Below are 25,445 nucleotides of genomic sequence, written 5' to 3'. Positions count from 1 at the left end.
CGCAGCTTCCTCCTGCTCTCACAAAGTTACTACTCAAGGGTGTAGACCGTGCTTTGCATTAAAGCCCTACCTTTACCTGCCCTGCTGCTGGGGCTTTTCCCCCAGACATCCCTTAAACTCCTGACTCCCAACATTGTCCTTCTGGGTTCTGAGTGCTCCTGCAAGGCAGGATGGAGCAGTTCTGCCCAGCCTTCAGGCTTGCAGAGGCAGCTGTTAAATTCATTGCCTGCACTCTGTTAGCACTGAGTTTCAGGCCCCGTGCACGTTGCAGCTCAAACTCTGTTGCTTTTGCACCAGAACTGCTTAAGCATGGCTTTGCCTGACTAGAATTACTATTTAACACCTCTCCAGGAAACACAATTTAATAAGATTTTCACACAACTGGGCCTAAAGGGAAGTAATACACATTTTATAAAACATACCTTTTACATTAAACTTCTAAAAGCATTTCCAGAGTTTAGTCAGAGCCTTAAATTAGCAGTATTTACTTTTGCACCATTATATTGAAGTGCCCATCACCACATCCAAAATAAGCACCTATCTTTGGAATTTAAAGTTGGCCATTAAATTCTGTTCCAAGGTGAAATCTCATACATTGTATTTCTGCAAGAGCAAAATATGCATGGAAGTCCCACAGTAAAAAAAAAAAGTAAGTGACACAGGACAGACAAAGTATTGCTCTTTTCCAGCCTCTGTCATAGCAAAACAATGCTTTGAGAACCTCAACTCTCAGCTACTCAACCACCTCTGTTCTGGCTTCCTATTTCTGGGAACATGCAAAAGTCACAACAAAGGATGTCTGGTTACAGGGCTTGGACAGAAAACTAAAACAGAATGGAATATAGGAACTGCTACATTTCTCTCGTTTCCAGGTTGTCTTTAATACTGACAGATCTTCAACAATCACAGCAAAATTGCTATTCATTGACAGCCGTAATTTAGAATCCTCTATTACATCTACATATCTTAGAAACGACAAGGCATAAGGATAATTTATGCTGACTTTAACACAAGCTGTATAAATTCACCCAGAAGTTCCTGTAGAGGAGCCCAGAAATCTGTGGGGGAATTGAAGATTCTGGAAAGATCTTCAGCCTTGGTTCCAAACTCAGCTAAAACCCAGAGCAGCCCATGCCTTTGCAACCTGTCCTGTGTCTGAATGCCTTTTGTTAAAAAAATTCCTTTTGTTAAAAAAATGCCTTTTCTGAACTCCAGCTATTGGGTCTTTACACCCAAGACACGAGTTCTGATGAAGCTACTGCAGTGCCAAAAGAGGAAACTGCAGCATGTTCAGAGATGTGCTACAGGAAACCAGAAGAATATTATAAAAGTACTCTGCAGGGTGTCCAGAGGTGTGTGAGGGCAAGAAGATCACCGAATCATTAAGGCAGGAGAAGATCTCCAAGATTATCGAGTCCAACCATGAAGATGGGTATGACTGAGGTAACACTGATCAGGAAATAAATATGAATTCCCTGGAGTCCCATCTCCTGATGCTGCTCACCCAGCAGGCTGGTGCAGGGCCCTGGCAGCAGAGAAGGATGGTAAATGAAGTCTCTCTCAGGAGAAAACTGCAGGCAGGACACCTCAGGTCATCAGTGCAGGACCAGGACCACAAAGAGGAATCACTGAGCTGGAGGCTTTGAGCTCTATGGAGTTAATGAGATCATTCCTGAGTACTGAAAGAGCTGCATCTCCACTGACTGTAACCTGAAAAAAACCCTCCCTAAACAAAGGGGACCACTGCTGACTGGAAAAGGGTAAATTTTATGCCAGCAAGAAGATCCAGAGAATTACAGGCCCTGAGATATCATAGAATCCACTCTCAGCAGACCTGTGGATAGTGCTACAATTCGGGGACAGGGTGGGGTGGAAGAATTGGTTAGATCCAAGAGATTGAGCTTTACTTCAGAAAGCACTGCAGGGCAAAAGCAAAAGCTGGAGTAAGCCATGACAGCCCATCAGTGCTGAAAATGGATTAAAGATGGGAGCCTTTAACCAGACTCAGAAGAGGCACTGCAAGATATCCTATCTACCTGCTATCCTATCCTGCCTGCTGCTTTTCAGAGTGATGATTATCCTTCTGTTCTTGTTTACCCTCATTCTTAGTGGCCACACTAAGTTCAGTCCCTACAGCTCCAGGGGACACAAAGATTGGAACAGTTGGCTGCACTGTGAAAACAGATGAAAAAAAACCCAAATCATATGCTGCAAAATATAGGAAGTAGTAACACCACCTCACTAATTCTCTTTTTTTTATGGTGGGCTGGCTACAGAGGAGTTTTGCACTAAGTTGTCCTGAATCTCTCATTTTAGTTTCTTTCCATTCCTCCTTTAAGTATCTTAATTTCCTCCAGTGCACCGTTAAAAAAAACCTGAGGATCATGTGGTGTCCAGTCCTAAACTGTTAAATGAGGTAATTGAAACTTGAGTGAAAAATAAAACCAGTTGTTAGGGAAAAAAAAAAAAAAAACAAAACAACAACTCAAAAAACTACCTCTATCTGAAGGTGTTTCTAAAGAAACAGTAAAGGAAGGCTTCCTTCTAAGCAAGGTGAGACGTACAGTCTGTCCCGTGTTCCGCAGAGCCTCCACCACTTCTTGGTTGGTAAAATTCTGTATGTTGACTCCATCAACCTAAAACAAGAAGATTGTAGCAATTAACAGTCCATTGTGCTGCATTCTCAGGCTGTGTTGTGGAGTACCAGAGGCTGTAAGCAACAGCCACGTTATTTAGTGCAGGAATTACAGGGTTACTCTCCCAAGACAGCAATATTTGCAAAACAATCCCATTAAATCTGTTACATTTCACTGATGAGAATTTATTTCCAAAATGCGTTTTAAATGGAAACACAACAGTAATTTCTTCTTTCTGCTTTCATGGGGACAGCCACAAAACAGAATTTAGTAATCTGATACAAGTCTGCACGGATTGCTCTGGGGGTTTTTTTGTTTTGTTTTGTTTTTGTTTGTTTGTTTGCTTTTTTTCCTTACCAAAACCAGCTGGACAAGGACTGGATGATGGTTCCAAGCAGAGCATCCAACCTAGAACTCTGTTAATTCATTATCACTGCTGGTTTTCTCATGGATTTCTAACATGCCCCACACAAGCCTCTACAAACAACTGTTTGTATAATCCACCCTAAACAGCCCAATTCCTACATTATCAGATATTTTAATTTACACCCAAAATGTTCTGTTCACCTCACTGTCAGATCATGCAACAATAGGGCCTTTCCTGCAGATAAAAGGTTATATTAATTTTTGCTCTCACAGAGAAGCTGACTTTGGAAAGTCTGGCATGGCATGCATTTTAAAAGCAATTTAAAATCATATCTCTATAAATATTATCTCTTAAAACAAAAAGACTGTGGAATTCATTCCTGCTTGTGCTGTGAATGCAAAATTGGCTATTATTCAATTCACTGTTTTTCAATGTTTTTTCCATTTTTCTACCCATAAAGCTTGGGCTTTTAAACCTAAATTGTGACCATTAACATTTTGTTGGTATCTACACTACACAGCCATTAAGGAACAAAAACAATGTGCCACATCTTGCAGAATCTTAACAATCCTCAAATCACATTAGATTCAAGTACAAGTTAATGCTGCTCTTCTTTACTGCAGGCCAAAAGCCAAGATTCTCCACTCTGAACCACTTTAATCCAAATGCTTACCTCTTTCACAGTTAACTACTATTTACTACTTCTTTGAATATAAAATAATACTTTAACCACAGCAAGCCAAAGCTCATTTCTGTCACAAGTCTACCTAAACAAATACTAACCACCAAATTATGTCTTCTGCAAAGCAGAGGAGGTTTAATTAATTTTAGAAAGTCTTTACTATGTTGTTCTTTTAATAGAAATGTGAAATGTATTAGTTCTACAGCAATATACAAGCACAGTACTTTACTTACAGCAACAATTTTGTCATGAACATGAATTTGGCCATTGTGGTCAGCAGCACTACCAGGTATAATATTTTTCACAAAAATCCCTGAAGGTTCTGTTGAGGGGGGGAAAGAGAAACAAGTCACTGCATTAACCTAATTTGCTTCTTTTCTCATTAAGATTTTTAATTCCGGTCTTTTTCACACACTTCCTTCTGCCCATAAAGTGATGATTCTGTGAACCACCACCATCTGCACATTACCACTCCCACAGCCTGACACAAAACTGAGGATCTCTGGTGGAAAAACAAAAAACCCAGCACTGACACAACCACCTGTACACTGGCCTCATTTTTTTTTTTTTTCCTTAAAATGGCTCACAAAAGGCCACCTCCTCCATGGATTCATCCTTGTGCTTACCCAGGCTTTAAACCACAATCACTTAAATCCATGCTGCGTTTGATTTCAATAGGACTAACTAAGCTAAAAGTAAAGTATGTGCTTAAGGACTTTGATCAGGACTTCAATCATCTTACAGCTAAAGAATTTAGTACTTTAAATCTTAATGAAAAAGGATTTTTCTTTAAAAAAAAAAGAGAGGAGAAACATGGAAATCAGAAAAGCTGTCCTTTGTCATGTTTGCAGTTTGATTATTAATTCTAACTTCCAATGAGAGCAAGGAAATAAAAACAAAGAAAAAAATAATACAAAACCCCTGAAACACTAACACTTCCCTTTCACAAACTCCCACTAAATACAAGATGCTGATCTGTAATTCCAGTGAATTTCATGTCCTCATATCCTAGGCAGGAGCTATTCCTTTTTCCCCATGGCCAATAAAGGGTATTTGAGAAGCCCCGGTCCAACATTTTCCTAAATCCTGTACAACTCACCTATATCACATGTGCCAGCATATCCAACAATTGTTATTCCCAGGCTTTGCCCATTCTTTTTTATAAGTTCAACGTCATAGGTATCAAAAAAGTTGTCATTATCCTATAAGTAAAGCACAAGACAGTAAAAAAATTCTCTTAATTTCTCAGTGCCATTACAATATTGCAGGTTAATTAAGACCTTCAGAAGTGAGAAGTGATTTTTTTTTTTTTTTTTTTTTGTTTAAATGCAATGTAAATTCATTTGTAAAGTCCCTACAAAGCTGGCCCTGGGATGTCTGTGCAACTCTCCTCTGACCAGTAAAAATCAGAACTGCAAGGCAAGAGTTCAAACAGGGAACAGTAAAGACATTGGTGAGACCAAAGGAGAAAAACAATCAAGCACATAAATCTGGGATTGCAAGGGATAAATTAAAATACATAGAGTTGTTTGCTTTTTGTAATCAGATACAGAGCAATGAGATCAAAAAGAAGATGATGAGAGCAAAGTCTGTTAAAGTGATGGAATCAAGAGGGATCCTGTCACTGCCAACAGCAAAAAACAGACTGGGAAAATGGAAAACATTTCTTAAGGGAGTGAAAAAAGAGAAGTTTAATCAAATGCTTGCCAAGTATCAGCTTTGGAAGGACCCATATTAAAAGCAGCCCAGAGTTCCAGCCATACCTATTTCACTTCTCAATGGAAGAGAAATCGATGGGCACTATCTCGTTATCACACACACCTCCCTCCACCAGCAAAGTCATTAAGCTCATTAAATGCCTTCCAACTCCCTTGCTCCATAAGAGGCTGATGGAGATAAAGATAAGTTTGGATGCTGTCACTTATCTGCAGTAAACAAGCCCACAGCAACACCTGAAATGGAGCTGTGGCCTTGAGAGCCCAGCTGTTTTGGCAATCCAGAAGCTCCTCAGTCAGTGCTCTGCCTACAAACATTTCTCTCCCAGTAACACTCCTGCTAGAATGCAAAATAATTCGAATAAAGTCCAGAAAAATCAAAATGCAAAGTCCTAAATGCAGTCAGCACAAGCAGGCTGCTCACACTGCTGTCACTATTTTGGACAGTACAGATAGTAAGACTGTTTTCTTGTGCCCACACACAGAAGTAGTTTCAGTTATTCTCTACCGCAGGAAATTCAAAGAAAATTAAATACGAATACAAAACTGAAAATAACTAACCACCTATTAAAAATGCCTCTCTGCTGGTTTGCAAAAAAGAGAAAAGGAAAATACTTTCCATTTCAAAGCTCACAGCTAGTGAAAGTACTCAGAAACCAGATAAAAACTAGATTATAGGGATAAGTTCCATTATAAATCTGACACAAACTGAATGGTGGATCATTGAAATCATCATTAAATTAATAAATTCGTTCAGATTAACAACTAATCTTGTCTTTGCAAATTTCTCCTGGCACCAGGAAGAGGAGTTTCTTCAAATATACACACAAAGACACTATTTAGTTCAGAAAATGACTTTTCCCCCTCTAAAATGCACAGCAGGAACACGGAGGACATGGAAAAGACACTGAGAAGGAATCACATTTTAGAAAGGCTGCAGCATTTACAGTGCTCAGGGCTGATCAGTGACAATAGGAAGAGAGAAAAACAGTATTCTGTGGAGGGAACAAACCTACCACTCTGTTATTTTGCCTCTAATATGGGCCCTGGAAAATATGATGCAGTTAGGAAAGAAGGGGCTCACAGCAATGCTGATTGCCTTGGAAATCCTCTTGTCAGAGTATTGGGCAAGCCCAGTTTGGAGACTCCAGCCTCAGGGATGCAGATCACCCTCCCATCTCCTGGACAATGCATTTCCTGATCCCTCCTGGGGATCCCCCTGGGGAGAAAAGGAGCTCAAGAAGGACCCCAAATCCTTGACTGACACAGCCACAGCATTTTCCCAGGGATGTAAAACACAAAGCTGCCTCTGCAGTGACTGTGCCCAGTGAGCAAAGGGGTGAGTTTGTAGCAAAGCAGCTTCTACTCTGACCTTTAAAAACAGTGCTTCAAAAAGAACTCCCCCAGCTCTCTTCACTCATATTCAGGAAACTGAACAAGAAAGAAAAGGCTACTCAGATTCTACACCTAACTCTAAGCAGCACAGTAGTAGCAGATGGTACACAAGCACAGCTTTGTTTATGTTTCGAGACCTACTGTACACTTAGTGTAGCATTTGTTGATTTTAATTACTCAAAACTGAAAAGAATGACTTCAAAAACAAGAGACTTTGATATGACCATGATAAGATTTGCTAAAACAAGTTTCAAATTTTTTAGATATATTTCCTATCACAGGCAGTAGCGTAGACTATGAAAACATTACACTTATGTTTCATAAAAAGATGATTGTGCTGAATAATTCTGGTGTGGCCGTAGCTCTCTGGATTTCAGACTAGGGAAATTCACAGTCCAGTTTTAAATCCACTTAGAAATGATTGATTAGAAAAAATGTAAGGAGCAAAGAAGAAGAACTAAAAGTACCACTTATCGATAATGTTTATGGTCTTGGTAATTAAATTAGCCACTCTGAAATAAATTCTGTAAAGCTGGTCATTCCAATCCCAAGATTACAGGTATTAATAAGACACAGGAAAAAGGGAAAAACTGTAGATGGCAGAGCTGTAATAATGACCACTTAAACACCAGCATATGATATCTGGAAACTCTAGAGAGGAGAAGCACTTTATGGCCCAAGAACACTCTGCTCTCTCCTTCCTTTCTGATCTGAAGCCACAAGCACGTTTAAAAATGTCACAAGGAAGCAGCAGGTACTCACATTTCCATTTTGAAGGGAAGGCAATGTGCTGACTGGCCAGCTCAGGGGAGCTGGTGGAGCCTCCACGACTCCAAACTTGGGGTCCCTCGCAACAATCATCCTGACAGAATTCCCACAGTTCCTCAGCACTTGGGCAACTTGCTCACTGGTCATTCCTTGCACGTTGGTCCCTCCAATCTGCAGGATGTGATCTCCTGTCTGCAGCCTCCCGTCCTTCAAACGCAAATAGAAACGGCAAAAAGTGTTTCCAGTCCATCCATAAAGTATCAGTTCCATCACAAAACCAAAACTGTGTAGGGGCACCTTCATGGCCATGAGAACCAACGTGAGAAAATGCCAGAAAAAATGACCACTAAACGTGGCAACATTTTGAATAATTCAAAGACTCGTTCGCACAGTTATGTGCTGTTTTTTCTGCTGTTTTGCTCATTTAGGAGAAAACAGGCAGCAACAATGTTTTATAATCTCACAGATTGCTGTGTGTTCTGTTTCCTAGAACACTCCTCATCAGAGAGAAGTTAGGATATAAGCACAGAATTTTGATTTAGGAGTTTTTATAGAGTTTTTCCCTCACAGTTCTCTATTAGCCTGGTAATTTTTTTTTCCTCATGTGACTAGTTCCAGCTTGAGTGAGTAAATCCACTGAAGGTAACAGGACTCTACACAATCCATTTTTTACCTGGTAATTATGATTCATGACCTACATCATCATTTCCATCACAAGCAGGAATTTCTAGCACCAAATTCTCAGCTGACATTGATCAGCAGAGCTCCACCACCTTTGGTGCATTGATTTATACAGCAATCACAGAGTTATTCCCAGAACCAACTCAAACTCATTTACAAACTCATCCAATTTTAACATGCACATGCCTCATTATTTCACATGTTCTTAATGATGCCTCATTCAGCTGAGAATGATGTGGTGAGTTCTTAGCTTACATGCTTCACTGGTAGCCAAAACACTTTATTCCTTACAGCAAAACAGGTGTTAAGACAAAAATTTAAAAATACTCATTTATACATGGCAGGTTCAGAGGGAGAGAGTCAAGAAAAAGCCAACGTTTCCCAGTAAAGCTCTCCAAATTTCCAGCTTTTAGTTCCATTCTGTACATTTGCCTCTCTCTTTTGTCTGCATGGGTTCCAGTCCTCAGATATTGTAACTCATCATATTCAAATTCGCTTTAAAAATCTGAATCTGTTTTGTTGCTGCAAGTGTTCTACTCCTGAAATGTATTAACACTCAGCAACTGAGTCTCTAAAGACAAACAATCAAAGGTGCAAACTGTGCCTGTGCAACTTCAAAAGGCTTTGCACCAAACCAAAGTGTCTCCTTGAACTGGTCAGGCTGCAAGGCAGGGATCAAGCCCCCATTCACTGAAACCCACTGAGAATAGGACATTTTCAACCCCTAAACTGAACCTTGCAATGCAGTGACTTTGGTAGTGCAGATTTTCTTGCCTGACAATTCACTTGGAGAGTTTGTGCCTACAGATGTTGCAAAATTCTACAGAGCATTTGTCCTGCCCCAGACTGACCAAAGGCTGAAAATACCAAAAGTATTAAAAATATCAGGCAACTTTTCAGAATTCTTGCATGTTCAACAATGTCACAAAAGCCAAAGCTTGTCTGAGGAACAACTTAATTTGTATCAGGTTCTTTTTCCTCAATCATACCTTCAATCTATTTATTTATTTATACAGCATGTGCTGGCATTCAGACTTTGATGCTACCAGCTTCCTTTTGTTTAAGTATATTAGTTTATTTTAAGACTGTCAGAAGCGGTTAATTATACTTTGCAATCAAACAAGAAGTGACATAATATAACAAATTACCCGATCTGCTAATCCCCCAGGAACAATTGTTCTTACAACTACTCCGCTCGACTTTGCTCCTACAATTCCAAAGCCTAATCCTGAACCATCGTTAATCAGCTCAACGTCTTCAATGTGGCCCCAGTGAATCTGCAATTAATAAAAACAGGAGATTTTAATTTCGGACGATCATTAACGTTTCTCGCTTTCACGTGTAGCAGGAAGGAGGAGAATTAATCAGACCAATTTTCTGCCTCCACCCCACATGCTGGAGATCTGTGGGATTTTGTTCGCTCAGCTCCATTTCCTTATAAATACGCAGTGGGATTTCTCATCTGTTTTTAAGTGCACATTTTTGTCCTCCACGTTCAGGATAACAGGATACTAGGAAAAAGCTTGACTAAGAAAAAAAAAGCAATTTTAAGGTTCTCCTGCCAAAATGAAAAGTATCCTTTTAGTTTTTCATAAATCCAGAGTACTGCAAACAAGAGGGAAAAACAGAGGCAAGGAGCTTGCACTGGCCCAGCTTTCACTCAGCGTTGCCCAAATTCTTATTTCTGTTATTTCACTTACACACTATGAACACCCCCATCCAGCACTGAATTAATAGCACAGCACAATATTCTGCCATACTGGATTGGAAGCAAATTTCTAAGCTACACTGTACCATGACCTTATGTTCTACAAGACAATCTGAAAATAACAAAGCTGTTAAGCAACCCAAGCCCAGCCAATGTTTCTGTCAGATTAATATCTCATACAGGCCCAAATGGAGCAAAGTAGGCAGATTTAAATCTTCTGCGAATAAAGGATTTATTAGCATACTGAAAATCTTTGCCAAAGCCAATTAAATATCATAAAAGAATTTTAAAGACCCCCTGCAGAGATATATATATTTGTGTTTTATTTTGTTAGTCTGTTCAGTGCAGATCTTTCAATGAAAAAGCAGTTAAAATTTAATTCTTTAAAATTTTCAGTGCAATAAACAATATTGATTATCCCCTAAAACCTTCAGATTTCACTACCTCTGTAATAATCATGAGGGAAATAATTACTAAGAATAAGAAAAAGCACTGCTTTTACCCAGATTTTCATCAAAATCTACTAGCAGAATAAATTCAGATTCTAGTACTGCAATCCCTGGATTTAGGTGTGCAGTTTTGGCCGAATTCAGGGAAGCCACCTGGACCATATGGGTGGACCACAGATGGAAGTTCAGCCCTGGTTTATTACATGTCCCAGTGACAAGCTCTCCTTTGTCACAAAAACAAAAGGCTTCCCAATCACTGAAATTTGCAGATGGAAAAAAAAAAAATCAACCAAACAAAACAAGCCGATAAATAAACAGGGATTGAGAGATTCTTTAACAGATAAATTGTGTTTGTTTTTTAAAACAAAGACAAGGCTTTTTGGTGTGAGCAGTGCCAGTTTAAATTGGATGGGCTGTTTCAAGCAGTGCTCCTGGCAGGTTATGTTTACTCTCTTTTTAGAGGTAATCAGAGCTTCTTTAATTGCTGAGCACAAGTAGGTTTCAGCTGGGTATTCTCATAAAATGCTTCATCCAGCCTCTGCTGAACAGACTGGGCTGATAAGAATATTGTGATCTACTAAAGCTTCTGCTATCCCATAAAAACCCAGGATCTGTTTTGTAACAACTCTATGCAGCTTTGCAATGGAAGCTCTGCGTTACTGCACGGCGAGTCTAAATGAAATGTCATCACATAAAAAATCTGATTAAAGGAAAAAATCCCTCTACATAAAACTTGCTAACACAAACACTTAAGAGCCAAAGGAAAAAAAAAAATACATTCAGCCCAGCTCAAAATCTGATTTTGACAGTATTACAACAACTCACAGTCTCAGGTGGATTTACATCACTTAATAAGGCAGTTCTGCTGTTCCCTTGAAGTGGCTCCCGAGCCACCACCAGATGCAGGGATCCTGTGGATTGCTGGAGGAGGGCAATGGCGTGCTGATGGGAAATGTTCTGATCCAATGGCGTGCAATTAATGGCCAGTATGTGGTCATTTTCCCTCAGTCTTTGATCCCTTAACAAAACATTGAAAGCAATTTTTTAAATGCAGCACAGTGACTTCGCGTCCGGCTCGTGTAACTGAAATGTGAACAGGCAAAACACACAGTCGTGCAAGGTTAAGTGTTTCTGTATTTCAAAAATCTGCTTATTAGGGTGCCTTCACCAGCTTACACACTATATTCAATCCACACTGTTCCAAACTGCCCAGCCACATTTTGTTCCAGCTTTGTCACGGTACAGAAATTCGCTCAATTCTTTAGTTTTCTTCTATTCAAAATTTAATTGCAATTCCCTTATCCTTTCTTGATGATATTGAACTACAAAGCAGGAAAAAGTATTTTTGTAGTTACACAATGAACTAGGAACTATTCTTCATTATGCTTAGCACTACATGATGCCATCTTTAAGAACCCACAACTCAGGCTTCGATGCTGTTTTGTATCACTCTTTAATCGAAAGATTGATGTGCTGCATATTTATATTTTACTTAAAATTTATAGTATCAAGCCTCAGACATGAAGCTTTCTTGGAGCAACACACAGTTCAGTTGCTACCTTGAGATAATATAAATTTCACAGTTAATTCACCCCAGTGATGAATTTAGATTTGTGACAAGAGAGAAACCATCACTCATCTCCTTTGTTAAATATTCATTCTGAGCACGAGACCAAACTGTTACATAGACAGACACTGCCTTCAAAGCTCTGTAGGAATCCAAAAAAGTCTCCAGGAGATCGTGTCTCAGAAGCAAAATGGGAAGCATGCTGGGGAAATTTATAAACTCCGAAACAATATAACTGCACATCTTAACTAAGGCATTTGAAACTTCCTTTTTATCATGCCATGTTTAAGATGTTTCCCAGAAATCACTTTCTTCGAGCACTAACCATATTTCAGATTCTCTCATCAAAGAAAGTGAGCAGCAGGTCATCAAATCCTAAAGTGAGATATTCACCCTCCTTTGACATCCGGATCAGTCCATCTGTCTCCACTTTGAAAGAGCCTTAATATGCTTTTCTTTAAGTGTTCTCTGGTGTGTTCTCTGTGGGCCCATCGCCATTATCATTCCAACCTCTCCCCACTCTTTTTGTCATCCTGTGTTGGCACTTCCTGACATGTGTTATTTAAAAAGTGACACCAATGACTTGAAATCTAGACACATTTTCTTGAAACATAATTCCAAGCACTGCATTTGTCTCATGCCAACTCTTGTGGTTTTACAATTGCATTTTATTTTTAAAGGATTGCTCTGTCTTTTGTTGTTGGGTGAAAACCCACAGACAATACAGGAAGAAACTGCCTGAAGCCTAGATTCTATGATGACATCTGTGCAGGGATCTGTCGGGAGGAGTGGATCTAAATTTACACAGGAAACAAACAGTAAAACCAACTATAAATAGGGCATTGTCAGAAGCGTATAAATAAAGGAAAAAGGGGGCGAAAAAAACCTTTCAGGGACACAATGTATAAAAATTACAACGGAATCTAATTTTTATTTTATTTGCATTCTTTTCTGAGTTTTTTGGGTTTTTTTGTTTGTTTTTTGTTTTGTTCTTTTAATCAGGACTCACGATTCTCTGAAGTGAGTGAAGATTTCTGGAAATTCCATTTATGAATGGCTCGGATATTTAAAACTCATCTGAAAACCTGATCCTCAAAACATGAGTCCCTTTTAGCTGAAAAGCCGGAATTCAAGATACCACCACCAAAATATCCCACCAGATAACCCAGACAAACATGTTATTCTGACAGAGCTTTCAACGTGAAGGTCATGACTTTCCCCTTCACGGAAAATACAATTTTCCAACACAATTCTGAAGATCTCACCTGTCAGCTATGCTTCCTGGCTGGACTTCCTTGACAAAGATACCAACTTCTCCCAGGCTGGGATTTTTAAGGGCAACCACACTAAATCCAAGACCTCCAACGGAAGGTTTATCAATTGTTATTGATTCTATTTGTCTTCCCTAATAAAACAGAAGAGAGAATGATTTACTAATTTTCAGTGCAATAGAATGAACTAGTTTAAATTTTATGAACACTGGTAGAATTATTCTGCTCCTAAGACTAAACAAAGGCAAAATACTGAATATGTTATTTCTATAAAAGCTCCTCCATTTATTATTTTTAATATAGAAATGTATTGGATATGCAAGCACTCTGAGGTTCTGAAACCTCAGGGAATTTAAGAGCTGCTTTCACACTTCATTCACATTATGAGATGAATTCCAAACTGGATGAAAACTATGAACAAAGTGCTGTCTAGAGCAATATATTTGGGATTTCTGGAAATGCTGTGTAGCTGAATTAAATTACTTGTCTTTTGGCTCTCCTTGCTTTTAATGCCGATTTTTAGGTGTGCATTCAAAAGGCTGCAGCTTTTAAATAAAGAAATTAATTTCCTTCCCCTCCCTGCAGTTTCACACATAATGCTAAAAAAAGTTTGCTTTTGCAACTGCCTGTTTTTCAGTTCTAATACAAGATTTCTGGGGTTGTTTACTGGAAATATTACTGGAAGAATGCACTCTTTTTATTCCAAATAACGTGCAGCCTTTACTGCTAAATCTTATCTCTGATGAGTTAATGACACACTAATGAGAAGAGTAATGCTCCAAATATTACAGCTACATTAAGGTAGTCAATTAGCAACAGTTACTTAATATAGAAAGGCATGACTAAGCAATTAAATTAATGGTTCAAAATAACACAGAACAATGCATTTGTGGTATAAATGCCAATCCCACATGGGTGGATGTCAGCACCTGTACAAATTCTTAGGGAATTTGGTACATCTGCATCTCTCTGGCAAAGTTAAGACATACTAAATGAAGAGTTAAATAAAATATTACATGCTAGTTTTTTTAATCTTTTGCACTGCTCATAAAGTTGGTACATTTCCAATTTAAAATGTACTTGATAAACAAGTGCCTCCATCAAAACAAGTTTCTGTCCATTTTCAATTAAGTGTCATCAAATACCAAAACTGTTTCCTGGCAACTGAAATTTCCTTACTACGTTGGTGTGTTTGGTAGAAAGTAAAACAGAAAACTGGCAATGGAAGTTAAAAAAACAAAACAAGCCACTTCCTATTGCTGACATTATCTTCCACAGGGAAAAGTTCTCAACATTTGTAATCTCTCCTGGTTAGGAGGTACCAACATCCCAGACACACAACAAAAAAAAGCAGTGTGAAATGCTCCAAAATGACAAAAAAAGCTTGGTTCACTAAACCCTAGAGCCTTACCTTTGCCATTTGCTGGATGATCATGTTAAATTCATTAACTCCCAGCTTTGGAGTAAAGGCTGATGCTTTGGGTCCAGGTGAAGTGCAAGGTGTCCCAGCAGTGACTGATTTGTCAGCAAACACCAACAGCCCCCTCTTGGTAAAATCAAAATCCACTGAGCGGTCAGGAGGCATGTAACTGAGCTGTTGAAAATGAACAAAGGTGTGGAAAAACTACTGAAAACAAAAGAAGGGCTCTCCACAAATACCATTTTATGTGCAGGCTGCCAAAGCAGCAAAAATACCTGTGTTCATATATGCCCACTCACACAAATATACTCATTTGTATAAGTCAGGCAGTGTTAATATATAACCTATAACCAAGCTATCATATCAAATTTAAACTGTTTTTCAGGGATTCCCTGAATGTTTCAGCTGTGTTTCTACTCCACTAATTTTTCTCTACTTCGTTCATGCTTCTCCCCTGCCCGTGCCCCTTATCCTCTTTTCACCCTGGTATTCCAGAAACAACACATGCAAAAGCACCAAACACTGAAGAGGCTTTCAAGCACTGCTGCAACTGTTAGGGAAACCTCTACAGAATTTTGGCACAAAAATTCAAATATTTCGAGTTGTTCAGGAGCTTGAGGCCTGGTTTGTGCTATCCCCCTCCAAAGAGAGCCTAGGGTACAAACTACCAGTGAACATGTTATCACTGCTAGAACTTGCACTTCTAGCCCTCACTAATAATGAAGAAATGGAAAATATTCCCACTGTGACACAATAAACTGGAAAATCCCATGCTGAACGAAGCTGCCCCTGCTTAAATAGAATTTCAAGAAAACCTAAATTTTCTAGATATGAGAATTCTGAACATTCTGAATGCAAACCCCACCATGTCACAGTCACTTCTTAGACACATTTGCATTTTCATACATTTTTTAATAGCCTGCAGACATGCATCCAAGCCTTGGAAGGAAGGGAAGGGATGCAGCACCTATGGGAACTTAGGAAAGAGAGACAATGAATGGCACAGCCACCACCAGGCCAGCCAGGCAGGAACACCAGCAATACACCTGGCAAGGGACAGCCTTGTGCCCCTGATACCCACCCTGCTGGAAATCCAGCTGGGCACAGCAGAGACAGGGATTGCTGCTGGTCAGTCCCGAGTTTTAAGTTTGGTGATTATTTTAAATTAACTGCAACTTAACAACTTGTCCATGCAGCTGTGTCACGGATGCCCATGTCTACAAAATCACTTGGCTTTATAAGCCAATCCACAGAAGTTCCAACCTCTGCTGAAGCCAAGTAATTTTAAAACTCACTTGGGTACAGCTGCATCAGAGCTGGGCAAATCTTCAGGCTGGGTTTTCCACACTTTACTTCCCAAACAGGTTAAGTGTTCTTGTAAAAATTAGCAGGAATTAAGTGATGCTGATTTTTTTGGGGAGAAAAAATGCTGCCAGTGAGCTGATAAACAGCACCTAACTTCTGTGAAAAACACAGGATCCCTGTTCCAACACTGTTCAGGACTCCAAATACTGGAGCTGATGTCTTTTGCAGATGTTTTTTTTTTTTTTTTTTTCCAAAACAACCCTGCATCCCCTTCAAAGCATGCTGCCCCACAACCTCTTTGTTACAAAACCACTTCTCATTTCAGCAGTGCCTCTGCAGACACCAGCTCCACAGAAGAAAAAAAGGTCCAACACTCACTAACACCACGTTACAGTTTATTAATGAGAGCACCCTCGTTAACACACGCCTACACACCCCGATTCAAGTTCCACTCGCCGGAGTTATCAGCACACCAACAACAGGAATTCTGCACTCACTTGTTCCTTCAGCTGTTTGATGGATTGCTGGAGAGTCAGGATCTGGTTGAACAAGGGGCTCCTGAGGGTGTTCCGTAGGACAGTCAGGTTTTCCTGGTGTTGGGAATCCCTCTTCTCCTGCAGTTTTGCCTGCAGCCGATCCAGGATCTGCAGCACCTGCTGCTTATCTGCATCACAAACAAGTCCAGGTTAGGAATGGAGCTTCTTTGCCCAGTGCTCAGCAAAAGGAATCATTTTCAGACCACGTACCTGCTGCTGGATTTTCAGGCATGTTGAGGGGTATTTTTGAAATTGCTCAGAATAACCTGGTCGAGGTTTAAAAAAAAATCGAATTAATAAATGATAGCTCTAAACAGAATAGTAGCATTTGATAAATGCAATACTACTGAGCCAACTACAACAAATTTAATAAAAAAATACTACTACCCCAGTTGTTTACACCAAGTATTTAACAAAGCTCTCTACACAGCCTCAGCACATCAAAAAACTTTTCCTTGTTCCACATGCTTTTCCTTTCACACATAGGAAGGAATATGAATAAACATGAAGGTTCCAAATATGAATAAAAATGAAGGTTATGCAAAAAAAAAACTGAAAAGGAGAACTGAGAGACACAGATACGTTCAACCAAATTGTTTTGAATATTGACATTAAAGTTGGGATTTTCAGATATACACAGAGCTAAAATCTGCCTATTATTTAGAGGACACCTTCCACTTGATCATTTGTAGACAGTATTCTTCTCATGATAGTTCAGCCTTGCTGGATGGCAATATTGGTGAAACTGTGTTTCCCCATAAAAAAAATGAATTTCCTCCACTTACGGGACATCACAGAATTAAAGCCCAAAATTGTGCATATTAATCCCTATTCCAACACTTTCCTGAGGAATGTCTGTTCTAATCACAGCCTGATTTACAACAAGTGAAGGAAACCTGTTCTCCTGCAGGTGTTTGCCTTTCTCTTTTCTACATACACGAACAGCAAAACATCCTTTGTGAAGCTTTTAAGGAGTGGAATATCCTTTATCCAGTTCCTCCACAGTGCCAAACAGAACAGGTCTCCAACAGGGGCTGAGGCCTAGATGGCAGTATAAAAACAACAGACTTGCAATTAGCAGAGATGATAAATTTGTACCCTTGCTTGCATGTTATTAACTTGATGTGGAGCATGTCATTCTGAAATCTATCAAGGCAGCTCTACCAAACAAGATTCCTTCACTTAGTACAAGTTCCTCTGAAAGAAGTCAGCCATTTAACAGCATGATTTACATAATTTTAATTCTATCCAGTATATAAGTGTGTAATTTCAGAATAATATATTTGGAATTATTTTGGAACAAGACTAGCCATACCCCTCTCTCTATAAAAAAAGCTTTTTATTTATTTTTTAGTCTTGCAATTCAAGAGCAGCAAGGATCATATGGTGAACATGACAGCAGGGTAAGCACATTCCAGGGGCTCTCTCCCAGCAGGACCTCTGATCCTTTCAGCTCTGCCTCTGATTCTGTCTCTGCTCACACTGAAAACATCTGGAATTCTGGGAGGGCACTGTTATATTTACCAAAATATTAATTATGCAGGTGAATAGCTTCCCTTCTCCTGCAGAGTCAGGTTAAGTTGATTTACCTAATTGGAAAAAAAGAAGTGGATGGAGGCATGTCATAACCCACAATTTCAGATTTATGCACCCTTTGCTGTGCAGATCTGAGCAGCTTTGGCTCCTGCAGGAACTCCTGCAGAACTCGGTGGGTTTGTGTTGTTTCCACCCAGGGCCAGGCAAAACGAAGCCACTTTGCAGGACTCCTAACAGATTTAGGAGGTCATTTTAAATCAAAATCGTAGCAAGAGTTGAAGCAGCAAAGCCATACAACCCCATGAAAGATTTTCAGGAATGCATCTGAACTTTTGGAAGTGCTGTGGTTTTATTTGCCTTTCCATTTGAAGCAAAACACTTCTAAGAGCACAGCAGCCTTTGATTCTGTGCTGAGAGCTGATTCTGAAGAGCAGATGAAAACACCATTTCCTTACACACTCCTGAGACTTCATTAAACCCAAAAGACAAAACTTAACCTCCTCGACTGAAAAATACAGCATGAACCTTAACAAATCAGGACAAAGAATATGGAAATTTGTTCTTTCTTCCCAGTTTAACTCCCCTCCATTCGCTTTCCTCCTCTGTTTTTCTACCTCACATCAGCAGTTAGAAGAGGAAAGCGAACAAACCAAAATGAGAAAGGGTTGGAAAACAACTCCTGTGAGGAAAAGTGCCTTTAAACACCTTTAAACCAGCAGTGGGGTGAGTAGAAGATTAAACCCAAAGGAGAAATCCTGCATGGCAGGAAATAAAGAGGTCTTGACAGCACCCTGCCCACCCAAGAGCCAAAGCCAAGAGGTTGGTCCAGCTCCCCAGCCCTCTTTCATACTGCATTTATTCTTCCCTTTCCATTTAGCTGGTCCCACAGTGAGCTGGAACAGGGAGCTAAACACTCAGAAAGAATCCTTCACGTTTTGGTGGAGTGAGCTTTGTGCCCAGTCAGCTCTGAGCTGCCAGCACTGGCAGGAGGGGGACAAGAGGGGACAAGGTGATGTGTCCACACCTCAGAGCAGGACCAAACTGCATCACCAGAAACACCAATCCAAAACAGCCTCCAAGTACTGAGCTAACCACCCCCTAAATTAATCTTTTTTCCTTTGCAGAGATTGTAACCACAGCAATTATGGCAATGGGGACTGACACAAGAAAACCGGAGATTTAAATTTAAGGAGACAAATTATAGGTAAGAGATCTTGGCTCCATCGAGGCAGAAGTATCCTGGAGAAGGAGGTACAAAAGAGAAGGGAAAAAAAAAAAAGATTAAAGAAAGCTTCAGCTTCTTGCTTGAGCTGCTCCAGGTGGCCTTAAGAGCCACTACAGGCCACTTGTGCCAGTGGATGCCCAAGTGGATCTCAGGTGGTTGAATAACAGGTCAAGTTTACACAGCACTTTGGGGCTCCTCGTGATCAGAGCTGGCCTCCAGACAGCTTGCAATGCTTTTTAGTGATTTTCTTTTTTTTTTTTTTTTTTTTTTGTGCAATATGTTAAAACCACACTCAGTATTTCTTTATTCTCCTTTCTTCCGTAAGAGAGTGGGGGAAAAAAAAAAATTAAAGCAAACAGCTCTTTCTGGTGTGAAGGAATCCCTGAAAATATAAACAAATTTAGAGTTTTCAAGTTATGGATAATTGAGGACAGGCCTCTAAGACCTTCTTCTGGGAACCAGAGAAACTCACAACTCCATGTATTACTGATCTCTATGTTTAAGAGTCCTTACAGTTTTTCATTAAACATTTTCCAAACACATTCTAAATCCAGGCAGAGTTGATAAATTAGGAAGTCCATTCCTAGGTGTTAATTTTGAAGAATGATTCAAAACACTTTGGTTTGTCCTGTTAAAATCAGTTCATGCAGTACACATCCCACTTCCTTAGCTCCAGTCTCCAACTCCTGTAGATGCTTATTTATCTTACTGGAAACCTCAGTTCAACATCTATGTCACAACTTCCAACATAACCATAAAATCATCGAGGAAATGATGAATTTCAGAAGGTTGAGTGTTTTGTAACCCCAGGACAGCATCCACCTGGGGTTCCACTGTCTTCAGTTCTGAGAGCTGAACTCAACGCATCCGAGGGAGTGGGAAAGCTTCAGGAGGTTTTGTGTGAAATCCCAAGACTTGGATCTTCTTCAAAAGCAGCATAAGGAAATAGGAATTCCCCCATGCTGGTGCCAGCAGAGGGTCATCAGAAGAGCTGAAAGGTTGAAGTCTTCCATTGCCATCACCCCCCTGCCAGACGCCTGCCACTTGCACGGAGACACAGAGCGCTCAGCTCTGGCACATCCAAGAGCCAGAGGGGAATATGGCATCCTGACATCCCATCAGCAGCCTTGACAAACACCTGCCCTCCACAAAGAGCTGCTGGAAGGTGGGAATTGAGGGCTTTGCTGTTGGGGTCTGGAGGATGACACAGTTCAGCCAGCAGAGATTCTTCTGCCTGTTTTCCCCAATCCATCCATAACTGCCTCTGCCCCACGTCCTTCAACAATCTGCATCCCTCCAGGAAAATTACAGCATTATGAGATGCTCTCCCCACTGAGCCTGGCTGGAACCTTTGAGGATAGTAAAACTCACAAGTGCTAACTAACTGCTGCTATTTCTCAAAGGCTTCTAACACAACCAGCCTCAGCAGCCTGCCACAGGAGCAGCCAAAGGGCTCATCCCGATCCAAAGTCACCTTTCTGCACTAATGCAGTCGGAATTTTCCCTGACCCTGTTATCATGAGTGACTAATACGGTGTGTACCTTCCTCCTCATCACAAGAGACTTCTGACTTGGAAAATTTCAGTTTAAAAGTTGGTAAAACCAAAAGCAAGGGAAACAACGTTTGTTAGTGTGATCTTAATCCTAAATTGTCCTTAAATTCTGTAAGCTGAACTTCAGATATTCAAAATTTTACAGTTTATACACCATCAGGTAACTCCATACTGTGAAAAACCACTACTGTAGGACGTATTTTGCTGTCGTACATGCTATGCTCAGTTTTACTTATACTGTACAGAAAAATTCAGTCAGACCAAGCACAGCGCATACAAACCTTTCCTCTGAAACCACCTCTGCTCTGTGCAATGCTGCAGGATTCACAAAAATGCTGTCAAGCACACACCAACTGCTCCAGGCACTTGAAAGAAGGAAAATAATTGAATACTTCTGTTTGTACCTGAGCACAGATACACCACACATCTACAAAGTGCAGTGGGTCACAGCTAAATATTGTTAAAAATAAAAAAATACTGCGTGGGCAGGCTGAGTTTTACACACGATTAGTGACTACGGGAGGAGGAAAGTGAAGAAAACCCAGTGCTCTGCAACTGTGATTACCAGTCTCAGTGCAGATCAAGAGGAGCCTTACTCACTCTTCAAGCATGGTAAATTTAGCAAGCAGAACCTGAATTCCTGTGGACTTCAGGCGCTAGGGAAGCACTGGTGTGGGCTCTCTGTTGTCTAACAGAAGTTAGAGCCCATTCCAAAGCTGCTCTCCACGAAGCAAAATCATGGTCTCAGAAATCTGTTCCCACGGAAAACTCATTTTCAGTATTTAAATATTGTCATTCTCAATAAATCCTAGGTACTTTGATGACAGTGTACACAACTAACTAAATCACTTCACGGGGAACAGAGCTGTTAGACTTGGAACTGTGCTGGACTTCCAAGGGTCAGAAATTAAAAAGGAATGCGGAAGAACCGTTTTCCCATTAACCACCCGTAAACAGAGTAAAAACCTGCTCTGCTAAGAATCTCTGGACTGACAGGAACTTGAGGGGAAGTGTTGCAACAGGTGTGTTACTTCCCTGCTCTCCTCATCTTGAGCCAGCCTCTCCGAGCAATGGAAACTGTTTGCACAACAACAAAACACCAGGAGGACGTCAGCGCCATGGAGAGCCTTTGGCTGCCGTCAGGAGTCACACAGCCCTGCCCTGTCTTTAATGGGGTGTCAGGGACTTGTTGAGGTCCCTGGTGCCAGAAGGGCTTTCACATGGGGAACTCTGGATGAGTGCAGGGTGGTGTCCTGGTCATGGCTGGAGTGGTCAAGCTGCTGTTCACAGGTCTGGAAGCAGGAGATGGTTGGAAACCCTCGGAGAATTCCAGGATGGGTCAGGTTGGAAAGAACAATGGTTGGGTCACCTGGTCCAACCTCCCTGCTCAAGCAGGGCCATCCCTGAGCACAAGGTACAGGATTGAGTCCAGATGGTTCTGGAATGCCTCCAGTGAGGGGACACTCCAACAATCAGTTCCAGTGCTCTGTCACCCGCACAGGAAAGAAGTTCATCCTCACATCCAAGCGGAACGTCCTGGGCATCATCTTCTACCCACTGCCTCTTGTACTACCAGGAAGAGCCCACCTCCATCCTCTTGGCAGACTGGAATACTTGTTACACAGATAAACGCAGGTTTTTAACCCCTTTAGACACTGACACGCACTTCACCCGATGATCCACACCGCGCGTGTCCGAAGGGGAATTCACTCCTGCAGCAGAGGGAATTCACCGCCCGTGCCCTCCTCCTATCCTATCCTATCCCAGCCCACCCTTGCCCTTCCCGGGGCGGACGCGGTACCTGCGGGCGGGATGCCGGACTGCGGGGAGCGGCGGGATGCCGGGAGCGGCGGGATGGCCGCCGGCGCTCACCTGGGCGGAAGCGGGAAGCGAGGGGCGATCCCGGCTCACCTGCGGCGCAGGAAGCCGGGGCGGCGCGGCGGGAGAGCCGCCTCCCGAGGGACGGCCGGGGCTCGGCCCCTCCCGGCTCCGCCAGGACACGGGCGCTGGCCGCTGAGGGAAGTGCAGCGAGGGCGTTTCGCACCGAAATTAACTTTTTAGTCCATTTCCAGGTGAGCCTGACTCGCCGGCTTGCTTATGGATCGCAGTTTGAATCTGTCGCGTGGCCTCCAGTCTACCCAGTGAAGGCAAGGCGCGTGTGTAAATATTGTAGAAAAGCTTATTTTTCACTTACTTGCAGCACATCGGTGTGCAGACTCAGTGATGCTCTGTCACTCTGTATTGAGCTCCCTATAGTGGGGCACGTAGAGCCGGCTTGCTGTTCTCTTTGGACACAGGGGTGTAGATCCTTGGGTGAAGCACGTATAATAATATTTTTGTAATAATATGCTCTGCTCAGCCCTCACCACTCCACAGAGGGGAATGGCGACAAACCATAGGAAAACTCAGAGGGAGTAAAGGGATTGCAAGACTTACCCCACCGTACCCCAAATACACCACATCACTGTGGCTTCCAAGACACAGAACGTTGTCCAGGATGGCAAGAAAAACAAAGTTTTTCTCCTGCTAGTCACAAAATAGTGGACAAGCACCATTTGAGTTGAAATTAATTGTGTGGACTGTGTGCTTTCTGAAACCTGTACATTAGTCTACTTTCTTACTTCCTAAAATGATATTCATACACACATAAAACAGTCAAAGTCGATAAATACAATTTTTATTCTGCTACACAGTTTCATGAGCTCATCTGCTGACCTTACACGGCCCTGTTGGCTGCACAGGGTAAGGGCTACAAGAGGTTTGGAAATCAATTTCTCCTGAGTTCAGATTGATTTCCCCTAGTTCTGGCACCCGTTTCGTTTCACTGAGCAGCAGCAGTCGCACCAGAGCGCACAGAACATGCTAAGAACACACCACTCCATCCCCCTTCTAAAGGATTCCAAACACTCAGCTTCCCGGCCCTTACTCTCAGTTTTAATTAATGTGGCGCTCGTGAGAAGTGACAATTTCCCTGACAGTGATGAACAGCGAGTGGTGTATTTATCCATGCGAGGGACACGCCGCAGACAGAAGAGCCAGGCACTTTTCCCATCAGTGCACCTCCATCTCCATCTCCGAGGGCTGAGTTCATCCTGGAGCACGCTCTGGCCCTGCCCTTTTGCTTCCAGTTGCTGAGAGGAGTATCAATTTCCATTTGCATACTTTGCCTGCTGAACTCCAGGCTGCCAATTCAGTTTACACGAAATCTCCCAAAAAGCTGTTAGATGGCAATATTTCACATTGCTGGTGGAGCTCTTTGTCAGCCATCCACATGTTTTAAGTCGACATTTCCACTGATTCTTGGAATATCTGGGACTGGGACAAAACCTACTGACAGGCTCCAGACGAGTCACCACGCACCAAAAGTAATGCCCAGAAAACTCAAAAGATTTCCAGAAGGAATGGGTAGGGATGATGTTCTCCTCAGTACTGTTTCAGAGTTGCTTTTCCAGTTTTTTAGGTTCAGTTTTCCAGTTTTTAGGTCCCTACTTGTCTTTCAGGGAACGCTTCATGAGCAGATGTGAACTTGGGACAGCGGCATTGCCTTTCCTGGGTGTGTTTAATCAAAGGACTTTTCCATCTCCTGTAAACACTCCAGGATCCCTTACCAGCTCCAAAGTGGAAAATTGATGCCTTCAAACACTAGAGAAACCTGAAATACCCACAACAGAAAACAGTAAATAACTGTCACAATAGTGAGAATACGGAAATGTTTGTTATCACCCAAAATACCTTATGAAGAGCAAATGCTGATGAAAAGCTTGCCTGTTCCAGGAATTCAGTATTCATTTAAAAACTGAAATAAAGAGCATTTTTTTTAACAAGGCAGTTTTATGTGGAAGTGGGGTAAGAATTTCAAATTACTTCTTTAGTCCGACTGCTGTGGGTGTGCTGGACACAGTGTCAGCACACCAGGCCCACCTGGATGACAGGGGATGTGCCAGTGTTGGGTTAACCAAGTGTGGCAGGTCACACCTTTAACTCCCGCAGGGCCTTTTCAACATACTTTCAAGTACCCAGCAAACTCCAGACACCAGCGGGGACGCCCAGAGGTGCGATTTCGCCGGGTGGGCCAATGCTGTAGCGTGGGTGTTTGGAAGAGCGGGGAGGGTTTCACCTCACGTTCCTCCCTCACCCGGGCCCACCGCTCGGTTCAGGGCGAGTCCTGCCCGCGGTGCGGCCCCAGCCCCGCCGCGACTGCGGCCTCAGGGCTCCCCACGGGGCCCCCACCATCCCCGCACCGCCCCGCGGCCGCGGGCCCTCACACCCGACATCTTAAGTACGGGCAAGCGCGGGGCCGGTCCCGGCGGCGGGCGCGGCCATCTTTACTCCGGGCGCGACCCCGCCCGTCCCAACGCCGGGCCCTGCGAGCGCCATCTTGAGTGAGGGCACGCTCTGCCCTCAGCACGGCCTCGCCCGCCATGTTTAATGAGGTCACCCCCTCCCCCCCCCCACCCCGCACACCACTCAAAAAACCCTTACTCCCCCAGAAAAGCCTAACAGGTACCCTCAGCAAGTCACGAGCACCTCGGGATCCCCCTCCGTTTATCCCTGCAGCCAGCGCGGGCTCTCCCCGCGGCAGGGCCGCTCCGCTCCTCCCCGGGTCAGCTGACGGCGGCGGCGGTCCCGTC

General features: G+C 42.1%; 1 protein-coding gene across 1 annotated transcript in view; it reads right to left on the bottom strand.

Annotated features, from left to right (window-relative positions):
* Positions 1-16,732, bottom strand: part of PATJ (PATJ crumbs cell polarity complex component) — a 129,394-nt gene extending 112,662 nt beyond the window's left edge. The window contains exons 1-10 of the mRNA XM_062497215.1: positions 16,711-16,732; positions 16,462-16,628; positions 14,651-14,833; positions 13,234-13,373; positions 11,227-11,419; positions 9,393-9,521; positions 7,558-7,770; positions 4,785-4,887; positions 3,919-4,007; positions 2,498-2,636 (exon numbers count right to left, since the gene is read on the bottom strand). Coding sequence (XP_062353199.1) covers positions 2,498-2,636; positions 3,919-4,007; positions 4,785-4,887; positions 7,558-7,770; positions 9,393-9,521; positions 11,227-11,419; positions 13,234-13,373; positions 14,651-14,833; positions 16,462-16,628; positions 16,711-16,732 — 1,378 coding nt within the window. The remainder of the gene's footprint in view (positions 1-2,497; positions 2,637-3,918; positions 4,008-4,784; positions 4,888-7,557; positions 7,771-9,392; positions 9,522-11,226; positions 11,420-13,233; positions 13,374-14,650; positions 14,834-16,461; positions 16,629-16,710) is intronic.
* Positions 16,733-25,445: the final 8,713 nt, after the last annotated feature.

This window comes from Cinclus cinclus, chromosome 8, assembly GCF_963662255.1.
Source record: "Cinclus cinclus chromosome 8, bCinCin1.1, whole genome shotgun sequence".
Taxonomy (NCBI): Eukaryota; Metazoa; Chordata; class Aves; order Passeriformes; family Cinclidae; genus Cinclus; species Cinclus cinclus.
This window is presented reverse-complemented; position numbering and strand designations above follow the sequence as displayed.